Source organism: Saccoglossus kowalevskii, chromosome 2 (assembly GCF_978046115.1).
Source record: "Saccoglossus kowalevskii chromosome 2, keSacKowa6.1, whole genome shotgun sequence".
Taxonomy (NCBI): Eukaryota; Metazoa; Hemichordata; class Enteropneusta; family Harrimaniidae; genus Saccoglossus; species Saccoglossus kowalevskii.
The window spans coordinates 5,634,500-5,659,754 of record NC_140642.1 but is presented as its reverse complement, the minus strand read 5'-3'; the positions used below and the strand labels follow the sequence as shown (position 1 = coordinate 5,659,754).

Here is a 25,255-nt window from a genome sequence, read left to right as displayed (position 1 = left end):
TGTAACATTTATTTTTAAATGTTTTTGTGCCAGGCAACAGCTCTGGACATTGAGCGTCACTGTTGTCTGTTGACTTTTTTTGTAAGTGCAAGTGCTGACACATAGTGCATTTTGCCACAGAAGTCATATTCACGTTTGGGACTACATGACAGAGCTGTGAGGCCTATCAAATCAAATGGCAATTTCAATGCCCTATCTTGGAGTCAACCAGGCTCGGTTGAACACAAGCACCTGTGGACCTTAACCAAGGTTCCCCCAAAGTAGCATTCATTAGTAAATTAATCTCGGCCAGTGGAATTGGCCTTCCCATTGAGTCTGTGGCATACTCACCCCAGGGTGGGGGTCGACCCTTTGATGTTCAGCCTAAGGTAGGATTTGAACTTGGGTCTACCGATCATGAGTCTGATGCGAACTATGCTACCAGTGACCGGCTGTTTTTGTAAAATACCTATTTTGAAACAAAGCAATATATCACAATAAGTTTGATCCAGAACATCATCATGGTGAAAAAATGAAAATTGCCATCTATATCAAATCAGATGAGTAGAGAATACATTGCTGCCAAACATAATTGAAAACTGTCTTGTCATCTATAACCAGATGTTAACATGTTCAATTATTATGATATGGCCAGTAATTCAACTAAACAAGGACTAATGTGTTTAGAATATCAACTCACTTCATTCAAATCATACACACAAAGAACCAATTTTTTTCTAATTTTATTATGATTAATCACTTTCTGACATGTTTTCAACTTCATTATCTTCATCATCATTACTATCACTCTCTTGGTCCCAGTCTTTCATCTTAGCCCCCATCATGAAGTCCTCCCTCAATACGCTCCATGAGGGCTCACTCTCTTTGTTCTTTGCTGATGAGTTGTGACTCTGTTGTAAATAGATTATAAAATGAAGTTACTAATAATGCCTATCAGCCAATCAATATGTACCAGGGTGGCTCTTTATTGTAAAGTCAAGCTGGACTAATGTAAAGAATGCCTGACATTTTCAATTTGGTGTAATAAAGTTAATTTTATATATGCAAGGGTTGTATCAATGTGATTGAAGTCCGATGTAGGTATTGGCTCCAACTTTTTTAATTATTTTTGTTTATTTATGAGTTTTTACCGTTTTATCTTTGCAAAATTTAATAAAAAACTTAATAACAGCAAGTAAAACCAAAAAAATGAATAAATACAAATAATATTAAAAAATGAAGCCGATCTCTACATCAAATATTAATCAGATTTGGGTTGATTTTTTTGCGCTTACTGCGAGATTTTGTATATTGCATGAAATGTGCGGTCCTAACGTCTGCCGCAAATATCAAACAATTCAGTTTTAAATTTGAATCTCAAAATGTTGATTTTTCAGAGGGGAATTTTGTATTTACTTCATTCAAATCAACCATCATCAAGTGTGTACAGCACATTATTAAGTGCTGGGAATACTGATATTTGGAATTGCCCATCACTATTATTGTGCATGGAAATTAAAATTGTCAAACATTTCAGAATAAATATATTATGTTTATTTGTTATTGCCTAATTCACACAGTTTTGCTGAACATCCGTTCGTGATCATGTTAAAAAAAGCTGTATATGAAAGATTAGATTGGGCACACCAAAGAGCTGGATCCATCAATCAGCATTCCTGTAACAACAACTTGCATCAATTTCAAATTTAAACCAATAGATTTTGCTGTCTTATATCACTGTTGTAACTTAAGTGACAACAAGACATGATATTGTGTTCAATTTACTATGGAAACAAACAAGAGCACATGCTGTTGAGTTTGATTTCATTGACAGTGAATACAAGGTGAGGCGACGACCGAATAAATGAACCTTGGCTGGCGAAGATAATTTTTTAGTGAAACCTCTAAAAATAATTTACTTGAAATTGTGTACTAAAAGTTTGGCTAACTTGAACATGTGAAAGCATCAAGGTGAGGCATACATATATAGGCAATGACCTTAGGAAATAACACATAGAAGATTTAAACATGATCCATCAATTATTATATTTTAGTATGTGATAAACAACTAAGGGATGTATTTATGATGCAACTTAACATTACAATTGTAACCTAGCTCAATGTGTTACATTCTGTGCTGTACACAATTTAGTTTTGTTTCTGACAAGATAGGACGGAATGGCCTGGAAATGATACACGGTAACAAGAAGTTTGTATCATCGATAAGATAATATTAATTCAAGTACAATATATAGATAAACCATAAATATTGATTAGCACTGACAGTTGACGTGCACCAATAGGAACTAAGAAAGAATAGCCAATGGGATTCAGTGTAACAAATTGGATTATTATATGGGTGGAGCCATAAGTTGGTCCACTTGACACCGAACACCTTCATCCAAACCCTCCTCATCACACCTAATTCTTTCAAGTGCAGTAATTATTAATAAGATTAGACTTACTATAGCAATAATTGATATGCCCAGAAAAATTATGAAATGATGTAGTAGTGAGAATTTCATTTATGTAGTATCACGCACATTTATTAAATCACTCACATTGCATATTGTTCTACCATGATAATCTATATTTACTAACCAGTGATGCTGGCATCTTCAACAAATCTTTATCTGGTTTAGAAATCACATTGGCTGCTGTTCCTTTCAATAAGTCCACAAAGTCACCCTTTGTCATTGACTCCAGGACCTTCGTTCGTTTTCTTTCAGAAGAACCAACTTCTTTTAATTTTGTGTCCAATGTTTTCTGTTGCTTCTTTACTGCATTAAACAACTGGACCACACCCCTAAAGAACAAGTGAAGGAATGTGAAATAAAATAAAGATTCTCACATAAGAATATCATTACAGTTCCATGCAATGTTTGTTGTATATTTTAAAGGTTAAAAACCTCAATCTCGCATCAAGTTGTGATACATGTACTAACAGATCACATACAAGTAACATGGTACAGCTACGTAAACTTATAACCAATTTTGCAAACTGATTTTTACTCAGTTTTTCTTGTTTATAAACTTGTTCCAAACTGACCTAATCTTTTGTTACACTATACTAAACTCATCACCAAATTTCCCAGTATTTTTGTGACCTCATTGTTTGTAAACCCACTCTCCTTGTAACCCATCCAAACCAACCTTGATGTAACCTTCCTACCCAAATTATTCTCCCTGTAAACTCACTCTCCTTCCTGTAAACTCACTCTCCTGCCTGTAAACTCACTCTCCTTCCTGTAAACTCACTATCCTCCCTCTAAACTCACTATCCTCCCTGTAAACTCACTCTCCTCCCTGTAAACTCACTCTCCTCCCTGTAAACTCACTATTCTCCCTGTAAACTCTCTCCTCCCTCTAAACTCGCTCTCTTTCCTGTAAACTCACTATTCTCCCTGTAAACTCACTCTCCTCCCTCTAAACTCGCTCTCCTCCCTGTAAACTCACTATTCTCCCTGTAAACTCACTCTCCTCCCTCTAAACTCACTCTCCTCCCTGTAAACTAACTCTCCTTCCTGTAAACTCACTCTCCTCCCTCTAAACTCACTCTCCTTCCTGTAAACTCACTCTCCTTCCTGTAAACTCACTCTCCTCCATGTAAACTCACTATCCTCCCTATACACTTACCTTGTTGCAGTTCTCTGTAATGATTTTTCATACTCTCTGTCAGTGACTTTTGGTTTCACTCTTGACATCTGTTCCCAGTTTCTTTTCCGCTCAAGCTGTAGAATAAGTTTTTTTCTCATTAAAGACATTCAAACTGATAGAGGGGTTGCTGAACACTAGATATCAGCCATACTTATTGCATCACACAATACCACAACAATAACATGACATAATTGTATGACAATTTCATTACATAATGGAATGACAATTCCATCACATATGAAATTGTATTTCATACACTGATAGATGTTCTGAAATTAGGCGAGGGTTCTTCGAACCCGCCTATTCACATAGTTCATACCCACCATAGACTCCGGTCAGTCAAAATGACTATTTTGAACTGTAGGCATTAATCAGCGATTCTGCCGGTGACGGAGAGATAGAATCCAGGTCAGGGGAAGCCCCATGACCTCAAGATTCTTTTACCCCTTACGTCACGAACCCACGTGACCGAGGCCACATGGCAACGCCATAGGCAGCCGTCCATCACTCTGGTTCCTTTCTCTCCGCCTTGAGTTCTTAGACCAACGCGACGGAAAGAGTGGGGAGGTTCGGGGGGCCCCGGAGTCTATGGTGGGTATGAACTATGTGAATAGGCGGGTTCGAAGAACCCTTGCCTAAATTGACTACGTTCAATTACCCACCATAGACTCCGGTCAGTCAAAATGACTATTTTGAACTGTAGGCAGAGTCAGACACCGATAGGTGGCGGGTTTTTCCGAGCAAACAGAAAAAAAAGGAGAATGATGAAAGACTTTCCCCCAGTCCAGGATGAAAAACAAACCCAAAAACCTAAGTTAAGACCCAAGAAGGGTGGTGTCTTACCTTGCCTGTGCTGTCCCATAAGCAAGAAGCCAATGCTGCTGTGGTGACAGGGTTCGGTGTGCCCGAGAAAGCTAGACCCAAGCCGAACTCAGGGGTGATAAGCTTGAAGTAGGACCGAAACAGTTCGCATGAGGGCGTAGGTCGACAGAAGCGAAACCTGGGAGCTTCCTGAAGAGACCCTGCTCAATAGATTGGGTGTCTCCTAGGTAGTAGTTGATGAAGACGTTCTGCGTTCTCCAGAAGCCTGCCCTCAGAAAGTGTTTGAGGGGGGCACCTGACGCTAGCGCTAGTGAGTTAGCAATCGCACAGACCTCATGTTCTTGTACTTGGTGTCTCTGCAAGGTCTGTATTGAGGAGGATAGTGTATTATAGACCTCCAGTACAGTCGCAGTAATTCACCTGGGGATGGAAGTCGGGGAAACCGGCTTATCACGCTTGTCAGGGCCGTAACACAAAAACATGTGTTTGGTTCCCAGTCTAGAAAACCTGGTACAGTTCTCGTAGCAACTCGGCGCTCGGACCGGGCAGAGAAGCAATTCCTCCTGATCTTCCGGGCTGACAATATTTGCCAGCCAGGGGATGACGATCGGTTGAGGATCGTGTCCTGGGATTTGGTTCTTGGCGAGAACCCGATTCGTGTCTTAGTACAACTTGATTGCCCATAAAAGCGGCACAACCGTCCGCAAAGGATAGTGCGCGCCTAGCTTTCACCGGCGCCTACCTGAGGCGAGGGCCAGTAGGAAGACTATTTTCCACATCAAAAAATTGAGTGGTGCTGATTGGAGAGACTCAAAAGGCGGTCTGCTTAGAGCGGACAACGCAGCCGACAAGTCCCAGTTGGGCAGTTCCCTTGCATGGGGTCTCAGCATCTGGAAAGCAGTAAATAGTCTCCTAATAGTAGGACAATCGGTTAGTCTTGTTCCCGTACATTTGAATGGTGGGGCACAAGGCCGACCTGTAGCCAACGATCGCTGCGTAGGACAAACCCACTTCGTCAAACAGGTGGACGAAGGAGCCTGCTACCTGGCCAATAGAGGGATGGTATCGATCAATCTCCCTTCCGCTACACTAACCAGTGTATGCTCGCAGCCTAGAAATGTAGGCTGCATTGGTGGAATCCCAGTTCGCCCTGGCCAGGACGTTGGCAGCCCGCTCAGATAAAGCTTTCGTATGTGCGGGTCTAATGAGAGCCTCTATGCGGGTAAGTGATACCCGCTGGGCTCATGGTAGTGCGCAGTCTGGTTGGGACGGCATGTCCGGTAAGTCTGGAAGCACTGCTGGTGTTTCGACTATCGTTTCCGACAGAAGTGGAAACTAGGCCCTGTTCGGCCAGTTGGGTGCGACCAATGATAATATGCAGGTGTGCACCTGTCTTCTCCGGTGCCCGGTGGACTAGCGGGAAGGGAGGAAAAGCGTACACAACTAAGTGGATCCGCGGGGTAGCAAAGCGACCCTGGCCCAGGCTCCTGGAGTCAGCAGGAGTGTTACGTACGTCGGGAGCTTGGTGTTCCGGGGTGCGGCAAACGGTCTAACCTTGGACCGTCCACAGCCGAAACAGCCTGGAGGCTACCCACTGGGGTATCAGCCACTCCGTGTTCTGGAGACGGAGTCGCCCTGAAAGGGCGTCGCCAGACTGTTCCTCACCCCTGGAAGGTGGTGTGCGGTTAGCTCCCCATTGTATTCCAGGCATCAAAGGAGGATTTTGCTCCACTAGGACTGACAACGATGGGGAATGCGTCCCCCCCTCCTTCTTGAAGGGGACCACCGCTGCGTTGTCTGTGCGGAGCAGGACTCTGTGGTCTCGAACTACGGGTAGAAAGCGTGGTAGTGCTAAGTACACTGCTCACAGTTCGAGCCGGTTGATATGGTGGTCCCAAAACTATGCGGGAGCCATATCCTTGGGCTTGTTCGTCCAATAGATGCGCTCCCCAACCCTGGGGGGAGGCATTTGTTACCAGAGTCATACCTGCGGCGAGCGGGTCCAAGGGGGCCCCTCTGCCCGAGGTTGGTCAGTGACGACCACCAGGGCAGGGCTTCCTTCACTTGGTCCGAGATCGAAACCCGCCTATCTAGTTCCCATAGAAGAGCTCGGCGTTATAATAAGTGTTATACCGGGCGGCTGCGTAGTGCGGCCTGGGGAACGACCCTTCGAACCGAGGTCATCATTCCGATGATCCGCATTAGTTCACGGAGGGACACCGAGGGAACGCTGACTAGGCATTCGGCTAGGCTGCTTAGCGCTAAGCAATATGCTTGAAATAGCTAAGCCGAGCTTACCTCTGTGTCAAAACTCCATGCCCAGGGACACCAACTACGCGTTGGCTCGAGGTGGGACTTGTTGATTTACTAACGAGCCCAACTGGTGAAGTAAATCCTGTGTTAGCCTGATGCGTTTGGCAATTACCCCTTGCCCGGGTTGTTGGTAACTACCTGTTTCATCCCTCTGGTGAACACGTAGGGCGCTGTGCCTAACCCGAACGGGGGGGGGGGGGGGGGTGTGCACCGAAGTTCGAATACTTGGCCCAGCTGGGCGATTCGAAGGAGATGGCAACTCGCTGGGTGCATCGGTACGTGCAGGTAGGCCCCGCTTAAATCTAGCGGGGCTAGCCAGTCAAAACGATGGATGGAGAGAAGAACCCTGAATGGTGTCTCCATGTGGAACCGATCGAGGGGCACGTACTGATTCAGTCTGTCTAGGTCCAAAACTGGACGCCTGCCACTTGTAGATTTGGTACTACGAACACATTTGGGTAGAAGCCTGGACTTAGTTCCGGCTGATGTACCCTGTGTATCTGATCCCGAAACACACCGACTGGGTAGCGTTTGGTCCAGTGGGAAGTGTTGCCTAACGTTATCCCCACCCGGGGGCCTTAAGCATTACATCCTCCGCGGCTGACCAACGCCGCCCATCAACACCGTTTGCGTGCTCTGCGCCCCACTCCGCACTCAGACGGACAGGGGAGAGATGTGCCGACGGGGTTGCTTTGGATCCCGACGCCCGTGATCCCATAAGCGTTGAAGCAACCTTAGGTGGTCGCTTTAGGATCAAGGGTGGGGGTATATACATCGTATCACTGGGAACGATGATACTCCGCCTCACCCCAAAAGCGTGGCTCACCGAGTCATACAGATGGAAGACTCTGAGGGACCGCCCGGAGTACCGGCTGTATCCAACGCGAGTGAACGCGTCTCCTTTAACTTAAAATATGTGAGAGGGAGCGTGTTCGACTGTGCGTCTCATGACAGGGTCGGTTCCCTCTGGGGACGCCCATGGGTCGGTAAGAAAGGAGTCAAAACCCACAGCGGAGACCGGACACAAGGATAAATTCGTTACCGTTGTACCGTTACCGCGTGACGAACCCTAGCTGGCTGAAAGTGGGGGGGTCAACGCGTGCCCTGCCCTGAAAGCCCTGCCCCGAGATCGGAGACTTGGCTGCCAGCACCCCGTTGGCATTCAGTGCCCGCGGATCCAGAGAAGGACTGGTGCAATTAGCCTGAGCCTCGGCCACCCCCCAAAATAGTGGGAGAGCCGTGACTGGGAACGGGGGTTCCCCGGAAGAGACGTGTTTGAATGCAAACATGCTTTCGTGTCTCTTCCTGCTTGCCCACCGAGGGGACACAGTGGAGACAGCTCGCTCCGACTGCGTCTGATCTACCCGGCCTGCCTGGGACGCAATTGCCCCGACAGTCCTTCGACCAAAGCCCTCAACTCGGAGGCAAACTCGGCGCTGTGCGAGGAAGGGTCCACGAAGAGACCCGCAACGGGCCCAATAAGAAGAAAGCCTCCAGGGGCACAGCCTCGCTGCAGCCGGTAAAATCGGGTAAAAAACACCGCCTGAAAAAACAGACTGTGAGGATGCCATCCGATCAGCGGGGGAGACCGAGAAAATATCGGTACCTCCGCCGTCGGGCCTCTTACTCGACGTCCCGGTACATGAAGTACCGGTAGCCGAGCATGAGGACTTTCCACTCATGCAAAACACGCAACTCACTTTAACCGATTTGTTTACTGGACGCGCGACCTTGCTGTGACGCGGTCAGTGTCAGCGATTTTGATGGCTGTGAAAGAAAATCTCAGGCCTCAGAACTCCAGTGAAAAAAACACGCTTTCACGCAAAAAAAAACCCGGAACCCACACGTAGCCACGACAAAGCATCTCGGATGCGGGTCCTATGCTGATAGATTCTGAATAGACCACTGTACGGTCGGCTCGAAAGACGAGGAGACTGGAAGAAAAAGGCAGCGAGCCTTGAAGCTGTCATTACATCGATATATTGCTAAATACATTAAAAATAAAAGACGACATGCATGAGGGAGACGAATTACAGTTGTAAAAGGTGACTACGTAGTGGCGCCGGATTTTGATTTCTTTGCTGTGAAAAATACTACACGCAAAGGGGAAAACGACACGAGGGTAAAAAAAGACAAGGAAAACTTATCCTACCAGCTACCATGTCGGATGCCGAGCAGCGGCAACAACCCAAGCTATAAATCCGGACAGGAAAAAAAGCAGGCGATCCAGCAGAGCTCGCTAGATTTCATCTCCACTCGAGGCGGAGAGAAATTAAGAGTGAAGGACGGCTACCTGTGGTGCTGCCAGGTGGCCTCGGTCACGTGGGTTCGTGACGTAAGGGGTAAAAGAATCTTGAGGTCATGGGGCTTCCCCTGACCTGGATTCTATCTCTCCGTCACCGGCAGAATCGCTGATTAATGCCTACAGTTCAAAATAGTCATTTTGACTGACCGGAGTCTATGGTGGGTAATTGAACGTAGTGAATTTAAAACACTTTTACAGTAATACTGGTATATCAACTCAGTGATATTTGTCTAGCACCCAGGACAAAAAAAATTACCTTCTGTTTAGTTTCTAACTTCTCTTCATTCTCCTTCTCTTTCTCTTTTTTTATTTCTCTTGATTTTGAAAGTATTGTGAGTTTCTTTTTTGATCTTCTTCCTAAAATTTTTGACATAGCATCAGCCCAGCCTGACATCGTTTGATCATCTTGTTCTTGTTTGTCAATTACACTATTGCCTTCTAGTCTTTCGGTCACATCTTCAGATGGAGTAGTATTGACTGTATCATTGCTTTTATTAACAGCAGTATCACCAATATGTTTAGAATCGGCCACATTGTCTGAGAAAAAAAAAGATTAATTAAATTTACGCGCAATTCAGCAGTAAAACCTCCAAGGTGGTCTTTAGTTAAAGCCACTATCTGAGTCATAGCTAGTTGACATGCCTTCATAATGTTTATGCAGATATGAAAGATAACTTGCAAAGTATAAGTGTACTGCAATATTCAATAGGAATAGCAAGCAATAGGACACAAGCTTGCATCTAACTCTGGGACTATTTCAAGTGATTCATTGAAAACCAGTCATTGTATATAATATAATTTTCTTTTGCATTTGGCTGAATTAATAATTAAGGACACAAAATTGAGAAAGTTGGCATAGGGAAAAGCAGATGTGACTTGTGATTTGAGTTTTTTTGAATAAAAATGAATGACAGTTACCGTAACTGAAGATTATTCCTTTGTAAACAAAATCAATGAAAGTGTATCCAAGAAACATGAGAAAAAATGGTAACCAGTCGGACAAAGGTCAATGAAACGAAAAACAAGCAGCCTGTCGGCTGAGATAGCTCCGCTGTTAGCAATGCACATGACAATTAAAGAACAGAAGATATCATTAGAAAATGAACAAATCTGAGAGAGGTCCATATGTTGTATCTATATGTATAATATATCAAAGCAATTGGACTTGCGGTTTTCAACAAGAAAATCGAAAATATCACTTTTTACCAAAAATTACAAAAATATTCATCAAAATTAGAGAATTAAAGATATCATCATGAAATGAACAAATCTGAGAGAGGTCCACATGTAGTACCTATATATGTAATATCAAAGCAATTGGACTTGTGGTTTTTAACAAGAAGTTGAAAATATCACTTTTTACAAAAATTACAAAAATATTCACCAAAATTAGAGAATTGAAGATATCATTATGAAATGAACAAATCTGAGAGAGGTCCACATGTAGTACCTATATATGTGATATTAAAGCAATTGGACTTGCGGTTTTCAACAAGAAGTTGAAAATATCACTTTTTACAAAAATTGACAAAAATATTCACCAAAATTAGAGAATTGAAGATATCATCATGAAATGAACAAATCTGAGAGAGGTCTACCCAAGGTACATATACACCAAGTATCAAAGCATTCAGGCTTGTAGTTTTCAAGAAGAAGTCGAAAAAATTAAACATTGACACGGACAATCACTCATATGATAAGCTCCGCTCGACAAAGTCGACAGCAGAGCTAACAAAACATGTGTGCATACGTACTGTATATCATTATGACTTGTACAAAATCAGTCAAGGCATACTGTAAAATGACTAATTTTCACTGGGTTTAAATTTCACTGATTTACCATTTCAGGCATATTCAGTGGGTTTTAAATTCACGGTTTCGTCATTTAGATAATGTGTTCTATGCTAAATTTTACATATTCACTGTGTTTTAATTTAGCGCATTTTTCCAGTCAGCGAAATAAGCTAAATTAAAACACAGTGAATAATTACCCCCTTTACAGTATCTAAGAAATGGTTGATGACACATTCAAATGTTCATTTTTTTAAAACAATAATCGCCGCCAGTCAATCAAACATCAACTAAAAAAATCAATGTGCTGTATGTATATATCATATTAACTTGTCTTTTCACCTACTTTAATTAAAAAGGATGAAGACCAAGAAATGATGTTGAATAGACCATAGACCCTCCAGTAGAGGGTCTATGAATAGACAAATAAAGGCACATACAGATAGACAGAAACTAAAACATAAACCTGTAGTGAAAAATAACATTCTCACAATGCATTTTTGACATCAGTTTTCAAGCTAGGTAAAAAGCTCCTTTTTTCAGCAAAAATAAAACTGCAAAAATAACTGTTAAATGCAAATTTTTGCTTGAAATTCAAATTACAGTCTTTGGCCACTAATACCTGATCTCGCAATAGTACCAGCACATTTTTATTACTGTAAAGGGGTTAATTATTCACTGGGTTTTAATTTTGCTTAATCGCTGACGGGAAAATGTGTAAATTAAAACCCAGTGAATATGTAAAATTAAGCATAGAACACATTATCTAAATGATAAAACTGTGAATTTAAAACCCAGTGAAAATTAGCCATTTCACAGTACTTTGTTCAAAGATTCTGCACTCAACTTGGGTTCTGGGAAGTGACATTCAGTGTTTTTTTAGACAGTGGTTACTTATTTACAAAGTTATTCACACAATTTTCGTTTTCAGTGTATAAAATAAACTCTTACAATTTAAATGTGTTTTTTTTAAATGTTCAGCAAGTTCTTTGTTTATTTTTGGCATTTACTTGTCTAACTTTTTTGTACTCAGTGCAGTGAAGCAGAAAGTTGCCAATGTTATAAATGTTTTATAAACATATTTATATGTAGTTGAGCAATCATAAAACTATCTGTGAACATTAAAGATGATACAGTTTACAGTATATAAGAATATGGCATATTGAGCTTAATCTAGTGTACCAACGTCATTAAATTAATAACATTCAATCAGCGAATGCATAATGTACGTTTTTCTGCCTTACACCGATACACTTTATTTTCCCATTGTCTTATAAATAATTTTTCAAGTTTTTTATTACTTGTGTGTTTTGTGTTGTATTGGTGTTATACTGCAATAAAATAATAAGACTTAAAAATAATATAATAATAATAACTTTATTGCCTCCGTGTAAAAAGATTTACTTAGGATAAGTACAGCAAAAAGAGTTTTGAAAAATAATAACAAGATGTATGTAAGAATTGTACAAGACTCCAACAGGATTTGAAACAGTTAACTCTCCTACTGTTTTAACCCCATGATCCACCGTAATTCGTTTGTGCGTGCCCCCCCCCCCCAACACACACATGAATTGGGTAAGCTGATGAACGTCCTCCCTCTCTAAGACACATATGTCAAATCTGCGAGAATACTGCGTGTTTATTTGTAAATAACCTTGCAAGGGTCTTGAACGCACGTGTCATCAATGAATTGTTATCATCTGAAAAAAATACGAAAACTGCGCTTAGTCTGTCAACAAACAGTTCTTACCTATTACTTCATTCTCACTTTCAACGTCAGCTTCGCTTCCTGAATCATAGGAAATCTTCACGAAGGGCTTCGATCTTCGTTTTAGTTTTCTCTGTTTCATGGGAGCTGCCATTTTGTGCAATTTTATTCACGTGCGCAGGACTTACGCGCATAATGACGTCATTCAAAGATGGCTGACTTGATGCTGGTGATGCACATGTAGTTTGTTAATATATTATTCTAGTTCTAGTTGGCACTCCGTTGTTTTAACGACAAACGGTAAGTGGTTTGCCTGCGTCTGCTCATGGTGCTGTAAAACCCCATAAACTTAGATCAATATCATTTATTGGAGATATATACGAGTGACAAAATTTGAGGAAACCCATTCCTGTGTCACTGTCAGCGAATTTAATGAGCTAGCCCCACATATTTTTTCTGCTTCACTGCTAAATACTTTGATGAGTGTTCGTCATCAAAGCAAGTGAACAATCGGCGATTGTTTTAGAACGAGGGCGCTGCACTACCTGTATTTGCTCCTACAACTTACAAGTGGATTTGATTGGTTCCCTGTAATGGTAGGGAGGCACTTTGATTGGTGTATTTGCAAGCTATTGAATACCGAGATGTTATACCCTGGTATTTTATTTTATCAAAGTTTTGTTGTGGTAACCATTAGATACCACAAAGAGGTCTGCTTTTAATAACAATGTTGCCTGGGAATTGCAGTCATTTGTGGTAAACCTACTGTTATTCTATAGTTGCCTTTATAGACTTTCTTAAATTCTATGCTATTTTTTTATTATCTTCAGGTTTATATCTGACAAACTGTTTGCATATACGCCATCTTACCTTGCTATCTTTTACTACATCGTTAATTAAATATCACTAAGAATACTTATATCAATATTTAATGACAAGTTCCCATGTGCTACTACATGTATTTGTAATATACATGTATCTGAAGGTTTTAGACCTTCTCATACAACCTTCATCAGATTGTAACATAATATAAATAATAGTATAGTACGATAGTTCACATGCATGGTTGAATCCGGCCAGGTACTATTTTTGTCTCAATTTGATAAATGTGAGAATTTTATCAGCTCATAAGCACATATAGTATTATAAACTTCTGTTTTATCATTTAGATGCCTAAACGGTTTACAAAAAGAAGATATTGGAGGGAACAGCATGAGGGACGTAGAAATCATACCAATAGTAACATGAACTTTGAATCCAGACATAGATGGAATGATGATTCACCATATATGTCCATTCCAGCTACAAACTCAAATTACTCACATCAAAGTAATTGTGATGGAGCATCATTAACATCATCAATTAGAAGCAGTTATCCACAACATGGTTACCGAAGAAATAGAAATAAATCACATAGACCAGGTCCATCAGCTGGTAAAGTAGAAGCAAAAGATGAAAAAGAAGATGATTTGGATATCCTACTTTTTATTGAAACGTTTAAATTAGGTCTGCCATTAAATATGGCACAAATTATATTTTTGGTTTATGGTAAATTTGTTCAACAGTTGCCTTCTTTGAAAACATTCCAAAGTCGTACATGTTTCTGAGACTGAGAATTTAAGTAACTTCCTCCTTAACATCAGATTACAGATTCCTGGTTTCTATTATGACAAAGAGAAAAGAAAATACTTCCGACTCCTACCGGGTCACAACAATTACAATCCTCTTACAGTAGACTCCATCAAGAAGAAAGAAATTGACAAAATGAAGAAAGATCTTTCACAGTCAAAACAAGGTTCAAGTACAACGAAATATAAGAACACTGGTGAATCAGAGGTAAACATTTTCATAATTGTTAATTTCGTCATGGGTATGGTTAAAAAGTCACTAGTATTGTAATAATGTGTTGGTGGTCAAACTACAAATAGCACACAACTCTTTAGTATATTAGTTATATAAATATTGTATATTTCAGTGAATATGTATACTGTAAAACATGTTGAAATAGCTACATACAATTTTAGCAAATTTGACTCAATGAATAAATTAACATAATCATAATTTAGACAAAGTGTTATTAATCTCATTGTGAAAATATACATACTATTAAATTGGTACATAACAGATTACCTAAGTAAGCTAAAATAACCTGGTAGTTTAAAAGACATGCTTTACAGTATTTTGTGTAACATTGCTACAACTAGTCAATGCACTTCCTGCATATGTCTGATTTCTGTAGCTGATTATTCACTCGGTATTTATATTGAATACTTTGTGCTGCTGTCATCCTTTTCACATAAATATCAGAATCATCATTTTTGCAATGATAGGGTTTTGCAAGGGATGACTATAAAATAGCTTCTTTCTCTTCTGTCATTCCTATTCTGTAATGACAAGGCATTATGGTGATATTACACTGGATTTCATTAAGACATGAATTTTATATTTCAAATGGCGATTGAAAACAACTTTGACCAATCACAATAGTGCCTTGGTAGATACATACCATTTGTATATAATATTTTTTGCATAAATTGGTCAATGATTGAAGAAAACCTAAAGAATGTTAGTTTCCATAGCGAGTGAAAGCATATTCTTTGGCTTTGAATGAAGCAGGATGGTCTTCTAGGATAAAGATTTTATCAATATTTTATGAATTTCCATATGAACATTCATGCCTTTGCGAAATTCACTGTATTCTAAAAATACAAACAAATATTCTATCCACAGATTACAGAGCACTTCCAATGTGAACTTCCAGTTCCAATGTTTCAGCATAGCCTCCAGATTGGTCATTACTCTTCTCAACAAGTATCCAGGTAGATTGTTCAAATTACCAGTCATTATTTTTCAAGCCTTTCACACAACTTACTAATTTCAAAAGATTTCAATTTTGTTTGGTTTTGTTTAGATTACTCACTTGCACATGGTCAATGATTTTAATAGGGGTATAAAATCTTTTATTTTAAAGTGTAATAAATCTCATTGAAGTCTCATGAATACGGTATCTAATCTGTTTCAGTTTCAGTGTACAGTATACTGGTCATCTATGCATTATCTATCTATTTTAAATGCAGTAACTTGAATGTTATTTTATTTCTTCACATCCAGATTGCAGCATGAGAGGATGGTTAACAGTGTCCAGACTAATACACCCATGCAATTGACTGCTAGTCACCTTTTGAACTATAGGTATTCTCATTTGATGGTATGTTGTTGATTCTAAAAGAAATGAAAATAAACCAAAATACTAAAATATATCGTCATCTTTCTTTTGTCACAACAGGGAACAACTTATTGCAGAGGTTTAATTGATCATAAATATTCAAGTTGTATTATCGGATATATTTTTAGTCTTTGTCTTGTACCATTATCAAACTTAATATAATAACAATACACATTGGGTTTTTATTTCATTAATTTAAAAGCACTTTCTCAAATGTCAAGGACACTAAATTATTGATAGGAACTATATAATTTAAAAGTGTTTCCTTGTACTGCATGGTATACGTCTACAAGTTATAAAAGTCAAGGATATGATCTAGTGATACTATATCACCCTTCGTAACATTACCATATCCATTCCATGATTAAAGTTGCCCTCTGAGGTCATTCATAAAGTGTTAGTGACCTTTAACCTATTTTCAATAATTTCTGTGTATCCAAATGTTGACAATCATTTCTGCTTTCCCTTTGATTGTTTGTATATTCTAATGTGCAATAATAGTAGCATAGTATTTCAACATGTATGAATTAACAGTACTAATATATTAATGATCTCTGAGTGCAACTTTAAATACTTGTCTAGAACTAGAGGACTTTAATAATGTTTTGGTGAAACTGTTGACTATACTTGACAGAATAATTAAGTTTCATTTCATTTATTTTTACATCAACAGTATTTTTTTAATTTTATTGTAGGCAGATGTAAAAAATGATGTGCTTTGCACGGTGATTGAATTTCCAAAAAGTTGCTGCTTGTGTTTGGGTGAATTAATACCAGTTAAAAACCCAAGGACCAATGGACCTATCCAATTTCTTGACTCTAACGATGTAGTAAAAGATAGCAAGGTAAGATGGCGTATATACCAACAGTTTGTCAGATATAAACCTGAAGATAAGAATAATTTCTGATCATGTGATACAAAGGTTAATAAACTGTTATCCACTCACTTTCAATAATGAGCACTGGAGCCCACATGACATCACTCATACATGTATCAACCAACTCTTAACAAGTGATATAGGGTTGTAATTAACATATTACATTACATTAGCCCCCGACATCTCAGTTATGTCTAGTATACCATTTTACCAAGTACAGAAAATGACAGATGTGTTCCAGAGTTCAAAATACATAGTTGCCATATGGGAGATACAGTTCAAATAGAAGCACACAAATTAACCAAAGATTGCATTTAAGTGTATTAGATGGTTAAACTACGACATATTATGACACAGTTAGGGGGTTTTTGGATTGGGTTCCATCAGTCTTCTTGCATTCATCACATTATTTTACAAACTTTTTAAGAGATTTTTTTCAAACTTGTTACATAGCTGATACCTCACTCATGTTATACATATGTTTTGTTTTTTCATAATCAGATTCAAAATGGCCAACTGGTGGTCATATTTGTCCAAAAAATATACATGTGAAGCAATATCTCCAAGTTGCACAGACCAATTCTGTTCATGGAATATTGGCAAACAACTGTTAGCTCATGGAGAGATATCAATTATTTTTCATAATTTGTCAACTGACAGTCATTTTCTATTTCAATAATTTTTTTCGTCATATACCGGTAAATGCTTATAGCTTGAAAATGCAATAACTACCGGTAAGTTTAATCAGATGTGGTACAGGGGCAATATATTGCTTTATTATTGTCGCTGTTCTACCCAAGCTAGCCAGTTTGATTGATGAAATCTGCAGTTTTCATCTATTTTTGCACAATTATGCAAATGCAGTACACAGCGCAAGATGGTAATGTCTATTAATTTTCTCTCTAGGTGACCTGTGTATGCTGGGCAGGACCGGGTAGTAGTGCTGAGACTGCTGCTGTTCTGTATCCTTAGAATTAATGCTTTGTATCATTCAATCAAAAATACTAAGAAGTTTTAAAATGGAAATACTGTAAAAGCAATAATAATGTTTACTGTCTTTTGATTCACTAATTTGATATTTGACCAGATTCATTGAGATCAAAATTCACTGGTTTTCTAGTGAAACAATGAGCTCTGTTATTTTACACATTCACTTAGATTTAATTTACAGTACCACAGAATTTTGTTAATTGCTATTTTCTGGATTTTAACTTAATGTTAATGGTAACCATTGGTTTATACATTCCCATAGCAATGTATTTCTTTTATTTGATCAATTATTCTGAGTGTCACAAATTACACAGTTACAGGCTTTATATATTTTTCTTGACATCTATATTGATAGCTACTCATCATTCAAATCAGAGAGTGGTATTAGTGAAATCAGCTCATTTTCTACTAATCCCAGACACAGTAAGTTTCACCTCTTAAAATAAATGTGAATTGCATTGATGTTATTTCATACCTATAGATTCCCTATGAAATTTTATAACTTAAATGTTTGCTATTGTAATAAACTAAATTACCCAAGAATTGGTTGGATGTGTCCGCTTTGCTATACTATGTTACTCGTTCACATTTAACAATTAATTGTTTGAATTATTGATCAATAGTAATGCTTATACTTTTGAGTGTAATACAAATTCACATCTATTAAGGGGCGAAGGCCAATGAAATGGCTAACATGCCGAAGTGCATAGTAGCGTCCACTGTTTATGGAAATGAAAGTTAATGGTAAAATTAAAGTAACTAAATATTTTTTTTATAATTTTACAGATATCAGATTTTCCTACACCTTGCATAGTACTGCATGGACATGTGCTTGGAGTAACAATCACCAATTCCCTAACAAGGTTGCTATAGGTATTACATCATTGATATAATAAGTGAAATATACCGGTAAATGACATTATATGTGGCACATCTAGCCCTGGATTACAAGATGTGAAAAGACAAAATTAAGTTATCAGCATGTGTGTACCCTAAAACGTTTATTTGTATCCTAATAATTTTTGAGCTACATTTTGTCTACTTAGATGGTGTATTTAATTGACTTTTAATTAATTCATCTAATCTTACATATGACATTGCCTGCAATTATAATATGCATAAAAGAAACAAGCATTCTAAAACTTTTAAAACCTAAAAAACATGTACTCCAGTATTGATGAATACCGGTATGTTTGTGTGTCTCAAATCACAGAGTATTTTCAAAATGACAAACCAGCTTTGGTGATGGCATTTCTCACATCAGTATTTGAGTCGATGCGACAGACCAATCAGAGAGCGCTTATTTTATGAAAGGTTTTTTGATGTATCAATTGCTAATTCTGTCTTGTATGGTTTGACTCAACTGTGGGATTGGGTCATAGTTCATACCTTAATTGTTTTTGATAGTTTAACTACCATGTATTTTCTTACATTAATATTTTTTAATATTACATCATTTTCACTCATTTCAAAGCTTTGTCTCAATACAAAAAGTTTATATTTTATATAATTTTTTTTTCTAAGGTGCTTCCAGGAAAGCTTTAATGGTGGATGTACAAACACAAAGAGCATTACATTTCAATACACATAAAAGTGATGTGTTTACACAAACATTTGGCTTGAGGGTGAGTTAATATTATCTGTACTTTTAATAAAATAATACCCAGTTACCCGTTGTGCATACTAGTTAGCAAGTTTTGGGCTTTTCCGCTGGCAATACAACCAAAGTTTTTTTGTTATGATTGACTTTGAAACTCAGACTGCCTTCACAGTGTACACATGCATCTCAATGTACAGCAGTGCCAACCAACAGGTTTCTTGATTCTATTTTATGCTTCTTTGTTGGCTCCAATACCCTCAGCTAATAGGAATTCATTTTTAAGCTTTCTCTTATGTGTTTTCATACTTGCATGGTATTGTTGTAACAACCAATGCAATTCCAGTTATTGACAAAATATCAGACACATATTTTTTAACCAAATAATGAAGATCACAACATCCAAATCGTTTTGCAACTTTTGTAGGAAATCATTTAAATTATTGTGCATAATCATTGTGCTGCATGTGCACCCACCATCACTTAATTGAGTGATAATTGAGGTTTCTCTGTACATAGTTGATGCAAAAAATATAATTGTGTCCAATTCATTTTTCCTTTTCTCAGAATCCTCTTCTAATTAATGGTACCAGGAAAGGTCACATTCTTGGCTTTGACCTGAGAGAACCAAGTAATAGATCTAGTTGTATAAAACTTCAACAAGAGTTGTCAGTGTGTTGTGTCAAGTTTCTTACAGACGAGAACTACCTGGTGGCCAGTGATATGGCAAGCAAGGTAAATGTTTTTTTTTTAGTTTTTGATCTTTTTTTATATGGTCTTCATGGTGAAGTACTGATACCAGGTCTAATAATTCCTCCAGTGGTTGCGACTTCTTTCTCTCAATCAGTTGACAATACTTTATTGCCTTCACTGGGTGAATGAAGAGAAATAATTCACTTCCAGGTAAACATGTACGGTTCTAATATTTAGTCCCCACTCGGACAAAGTCGGATATCAGGGAATTTGGGTTTTGTCCATTGCGTCCATTTCTCACACATGTTTTGACCGATCACATTATTCTAAACAACTGAGGTTGTTGTTCATGCATTTATGTTGTTTCTTCATCACAGAAGTGCTTTGTTTCTGGGGATGCATTTTTAGGATAGTTGTATAACATATGAATGTGGCTTATAAAGCATCTATTGAATGCCCTTGGTGAATAGACCTATACAGCTGTGTATTTACATCTCATTATTTGACTTTGTTAATGTAGATACTACTCTGGGATATCAGAGCTTTGAAACCTGTAATACAATTCCATGGTCATACAAATACTCACTTACAACTGTCTTTTCATATTGACTCAACGGAATCAGTCATTTACTCAGGTAGGTAGATTCTGCATAGTGAGAACATTCTTGCATAAACTAATCCATCTCAGTTAAAAAAAACACATTGAAAATCACTATTCATGAAGTATTTTTTATTTGGTCAATAATTCCCTGTGAATAATGCCACATCCTGTTTCTAATGGGTTTATAGCAATATACTGTAAATAGTTTAAATTTCCCAATTTGATGATTGAATGGCTTCATGATGAATAAATGTTGTGAAATAAATAACTATGACTGAACATCTTGCTTTTTGGTCATATATTATATCTTTGGCATGAATGACATTTCTTTAATTGCAACATGACTTTAAATAGCATATGCCATAAGTGAATACTAACGAAAAGTTACCCACAAAATATGCAGTAAGGAAATGAACAGATCTTAATAGGACCTTTTATTTGCATGCCATCATTTGCATTGATTTCTATACAGAATTCATTTCTTTATTTGATCAGGTGGTATGGATACTTTGATTCGTTTCTGGAGTTTACAAGATGGTCATTTAATACGGACTGTTGCACCACCATTTAAAGAACATTACAGACCACCTTTAGTACAGTATTCTGAAGAGTGGACAAAAGACAACTTTCCTGGCATAGTAATGGCAAATGAAAAAGACTTGCACTGGTGTGGTATATAACAAAGCTAGAAGAGAGATTTGCAAATTTTAATAAAAGTTAATTTTATATTTATATTTATTTTCTTATCAATAAATCATACTACTTTCTATAGTAAACTATATACCTGTGAAGTATTTTATTTTGTTGCTCAGTGACAGGAAACATGCTGTGTCTGGCATTTTTCTGTCACAACTTGTGCATGTGGAACCTTGATGTGTTGAAACTATATTGTCAGATGCGAAATATGATTGTCATTGGAGGAAAGGTGATCATCAATGTTTTGCATCTTAGGTTTCCATAAAAAAAGTGACAACTGAAAAAAATGTGTTCTATCATGCATTTTCTGGTGTCCCTAGGTATGAATGATGCATGCCAACACATCCATCCCAAAAGCCATCAATAATAGAGGGACAGACATCTCGTAAACCATCCCCATTGCTAAGATCAATGATGGTCTGACTCCAGTCTATATATGTGAACCTAGAAGAATAAATGTATGATGAATTACAGACACAGCAACATTTGGATGTTCTGGGAAGGTTACAGCAGAACCAATAACATTATTTATAAATCAATAATCGACAGCAACACTACAATTACTTGTGTGTTGGCTGTACACAATATTTTTAATATCCTGCAATCATAATGCATATTTCTACTTAAAACAGATGTAGGTAAATAGCTGAAAAACAAAGATTTAATTACCTCTTAAAGAAATAAAAATGTTTTAATGGCAAACTAGTGAGCCTACAATGCTTATCCTGCGTGAAACATTTTATATTATGCATAGTTACATACAGCGAGTCTAAAACTAAATGTGACAAACCCTAGATCAATACGGATAATACTGGGCCAAGTGTAACCTATAATAGACCAATAGGAGACAAAAGTGATCAATAATAGCCAAAAGTGGCCAATATAAACAATAATAGACCAAAGTGACCAATAGTATACCAAAGTTATCAACATAACCAATAATAGCCTAAAGTGACCAATATAAACAACAAGTAACCTGTAGAATGCTGTGTGGGTAATATTTTTATATTGATTTTTGTTGCATTTGCAGCAAATAGTTACCAAACAATGAGAAATCTATTGGATTGGATTTACCCTGGCTTCAAATACATAGTTCAAGCCTGCCTAACCGGTACTTATACCAGGATTTAGCTACAGAACATAGACAGTCTGTGGTTGCAGCTTCATGTTCTGAGTAATCGCAAGAAATTGACATTACAATAGAAAAATAAAAGACTGGCACACCAATGCAATTAAATGCAATTAATCCTCGGATTGAAACGTAGACTTTGAAGTCAATGGTGTAAGCAATGAATAACTTCAAGTTGGCATAGAGACGAGATAGTTTATTTAACCAGTGCTGAACTAGAAGCTGAAATTATAATTAAGTTCGTTGTCATATAATTTGTGTATTTCAATTTCTCCTGAGAAGTCAAATAGAATACATCGGTGAATGGTTGTTTTGGGGGTGTAGTTTACACTGTGTATGGAATGGTAGGGTTGGGTGTCATATAATTTGTACATTTCCAACTCTCATGAAGTCACATAGAATTTCACTTAATTATTTTCGTTTTCAAGCATCACGTGTGAATCCAATGAATGTGGGAAATGGCATTTTCACTGGAATTTATTTTAGCGGGAAAATGTTTACAGTGAAAATGAAGTATTTCACATTATTACATATGTACTGCAGTTTATTTTGATTCGTCCCTGAAATCAAAATCGGTATTTCCGCACCACATATGCAAATGAGGTCTTGGTCACGGAGCAAACAAATTAGTCCTTTCAAGAGTAGCGTTTTTCGAAACATAGCAGAAATAAACTATATTTAGAAGTACGATATTTTACGCTTGGATACATGGATATACTTGCCGAGTGAAATGAAATTTGAACAAGAGTAATGGTACTTCTAGGCAGTCACTTATTTTGACTAAAATTATCAAAAAAAACGCAGCCAGTGATACATTTTGAAAATAAAAATACAAAATAAACGCAATCAGAGGCGCCGACCACGCGCGTTGGTAATAAATAGAACGCGTTGTGACACAGTATCACCAGCCTCTTTCACTGACGCAATATAATTATGCTATTTCCCAACGCACTTATATTTAATACATTGACAAAAAACACCCCAAGAAAAATGTAAATCAAGCTTGTAATTACAAGTAACTCAACTCGAACGCAATATTCATCACTGTAAAAGTGGATAAATTCGAACCAGTCAGCTCATGATCGGAGACGTCCCGTCGTCTTCGTTGATAACTCGCCAATTCACCATAATCGTGGTGGTGAACTGTTTTAATAGCTGATTTGTAAAAGATGGACATTCAATTCATATTTATCCCAACTTATTTGAATATTCTTTCGGAAATTTGAGACATTGTTAAAAAATCCTGTACAGGGTTATGTCTGATGTAAACTAACTAATAATACGCAATTATCCAGGCAGTACTAGAAATTATTGCTGATACTAAAAAAAATTGTATTGGGAAGTTGGATACTTGAACGTGTAGTCCCGGGGCATGTAGTAGACGAACATAATCGTACTGTCACATGTTTTTCGTCTTAGCCTTGTCTTTTCGTCTTAACCGTCGCAGTCCGCTTCATTGAATGTTTAGTTTGATAATTTATAAACACATATTCAGTGTGAAACTGTTGCTTTCAAAGATGATTTAAACTTGTCCCTTCCGCTGCCAAAGTATTCAATATACGGAAATAGCATGCGTGTGTGCATTTGCGTGAGTGAAAGATGCAGGTGAGATTTCACGTCGCAACGTGTTCTATTTATTTCCAACGCGCGTGGTCGGCGCCTTTGATTGCGTTTATTTTGTTCTTTCATACTCGAAATCTATCGCTGGCACCGTTTATTTTGTCATGTCTCACAACTGAACGTCCAAGCTTTGTTGATAACTTCTCACTAAACGTATCTCCTGCTACAAATTTAGGATACAACACCCTAGACATAGCTCATTTTACTTAGCTTGAGTGTGGGCACAAAGTTACTTTTTGTAAAATCCGAAAACAAATTCTGACCACCGTTTCCATGGCAACATCCAAAAACTGGTTCTTTTAATACCTTCACGCCAAATGTATCACACCTTACATTTCTTTAATTAAAAAGCACGGACATAGCTCATTCTACTCAGCTTGAGTGTAGGCAACAATTTACTGTTTTTTATGTCTATTTTCATTACCGAGAAAATGGACCCCAACGTTGGGGTAACTTTTCACCAGCAACAGCTTCTAACTCCTCTCTTGGCTAATTTTGTTCATACATGACAGGCAGGTTGTACCGTCACTAATTGGAATAACAATCCTGGCCCACAGCTACCATGGCAACAGTCAGAAACTGTTTTTTTGAATACTTTCGCGCCAACTTTAATACCTCCTACCAGTCTTGTGATAGCAGTGTTTAAATGATTATGCCTTTTATTTTGGCTACGTTGCACACCGGCGCCGACGGACATTTTTACACTATATCAACGTAATCTCAACGCAACTTTGAACTTTGAATGAAATGTAAATACTGCCTCCAATCTAGAAAATACTATCGCAAAACGGTTGGAAATAATACATTTAACGGCAGAATACGTCATAGCAATACAATTAAGTGACTTCTAAAGACTGAATGTTTTTTGCGAACTACATATACGGTGCCTGGTTTTAGTTATAAACCTACGTTAGCTTCACGTTCATGTCCTACCATCGCCAACCAGCCTACCGGCTTGTTTTCATTGGCAACCGGACTACTTTTATTTTGTATACAAATTTTCGTCTGCTATTTTTATCCAGTTCAAATCGTTAAGCAACATTTTTGGCATATTAAGTGTACATCACATGGAATACTACGATTGAGAGAACTTGGTGTATGTTGAGTTTTATAAACCCTGAAGGGCTCTCGGAAGACCCCCCCTCCCCCGCAGTAAAATTAGTGATTGCCATGGAGGCGCAACCATCAAGATCAAAGTACCAGGAGGTTTCTGCTGACGACGTTGCGACGTTACCCAGTTACAAATAAAG

General features: G+C 38.1%; 2 protein-coding genes across 2 annotated transcripts; one reads left to right on the top strand and one right to left on the bottom strand.

Moving 5' to 3' along the window:
* Positions 1 to 661: 661 nt before the first annotated feature.
* On the bottom strand, positions 662 to 12,811 carry LOC100372417 (RRP15-like protein). Its single transcript, XM_002732934.4, has 5 exons — positions 12,618 to 12,811; positions 9,333 to 9,613; positions 3,616 to 3,710; positions 2,581 to 2,785; positions 662 to 890 (listed from the first exon to the last, which is right to left on the bottom strand). Exons 1-5 carry the CDS (start codon positions 12,727 to 12,729, stop codon positions 732 to 734), a joined length of 852 nt encoding a protein of 283 aa, XP_002732980.1. The 5' UTR covers positions 12,730 to 12,811; the 3' UTR covers positions 662 to 731.
* Positions 12,763 to 21,339, top strand: LOC100372266 (DDB1- and CUL4-associated factor 4-like). Its single transcript, XM_078007730.2, has 12 exons — positions 12,763 to 12,875; positions 13,745 to 14,411; positions 15,306 to 15,394; positions 15,687 to 15,783; positions 16,497 to 16,646; positions 17,586 to 17,641; positions 18,025 to 18,092; positions 18,456 to 18,542; positions 19,194 to 19,294; positions 19,834 to 20,001; positions 20,480 to 20,594; positions 21,056 to 21,339. Exons 2-12 carry the CDS (start codon positions 14,340 to 14,342, stop codon positions 21,238 to 21,240), a joined length of 1,188 nt encoding a protein of 395 aa, XP_077863856.2. The 5' UTR covers positions 12,763 to 12,875; positions 13,745 to 14,339; the 3' UTR covers positions 21,241 to 21,339.
* Positions 21,340 to 25,255: the final 3,916 nt, after the last annotated feature.

Excerpts from the sequence above, each read along its gene's own strand:
- LOC100372266 (XM_078007730.2), top strand. The coding sequence starts at position 14,340 with ATGAAGAAAGATCTTTCACAGTCAAAACAAGGTTCAAGTACAACGAAA. Across the intron at positions 14,412-15,305 it reads AGAACACTGGTGAATCAGAG|ATTACAGAGCACTTCCAATG; the intron begins GTAAACATTTTC and ends TTCTATCCACAG. Across the intron at positions 16,647-17,585 it reads ATGTAGTAAAAGATAGCAAG|GTGACCTGTGTATGCTGGGC; the intron begins GTAAGATGGCGT and ends TTTTCTCTCTAG.
- LOC100372417 (XM_002732934.4), bottom strand. The coding sequence starts at position 12,729 with ATGGCAGCTCCCATGAAACAGAGAAAACTAAAACGAAGATCGAAGCCC. Across the intron at positions 9,614-12,617 it reads AAGTGAGAATGAAGTAATAG|ACAATGTGGCCGATTCTAAA; the intron begins GTAAGAACTGTT and ends TTTTTTTCTCAG. Across the intron at positions 2,786-3,615 it reads TTACAGAGAACTGCAACAAG|GGGTGTGGTCCAGTTGTTTA; the intron begins GTAAGTGTATAG and ends CTTGTTCTTTAG.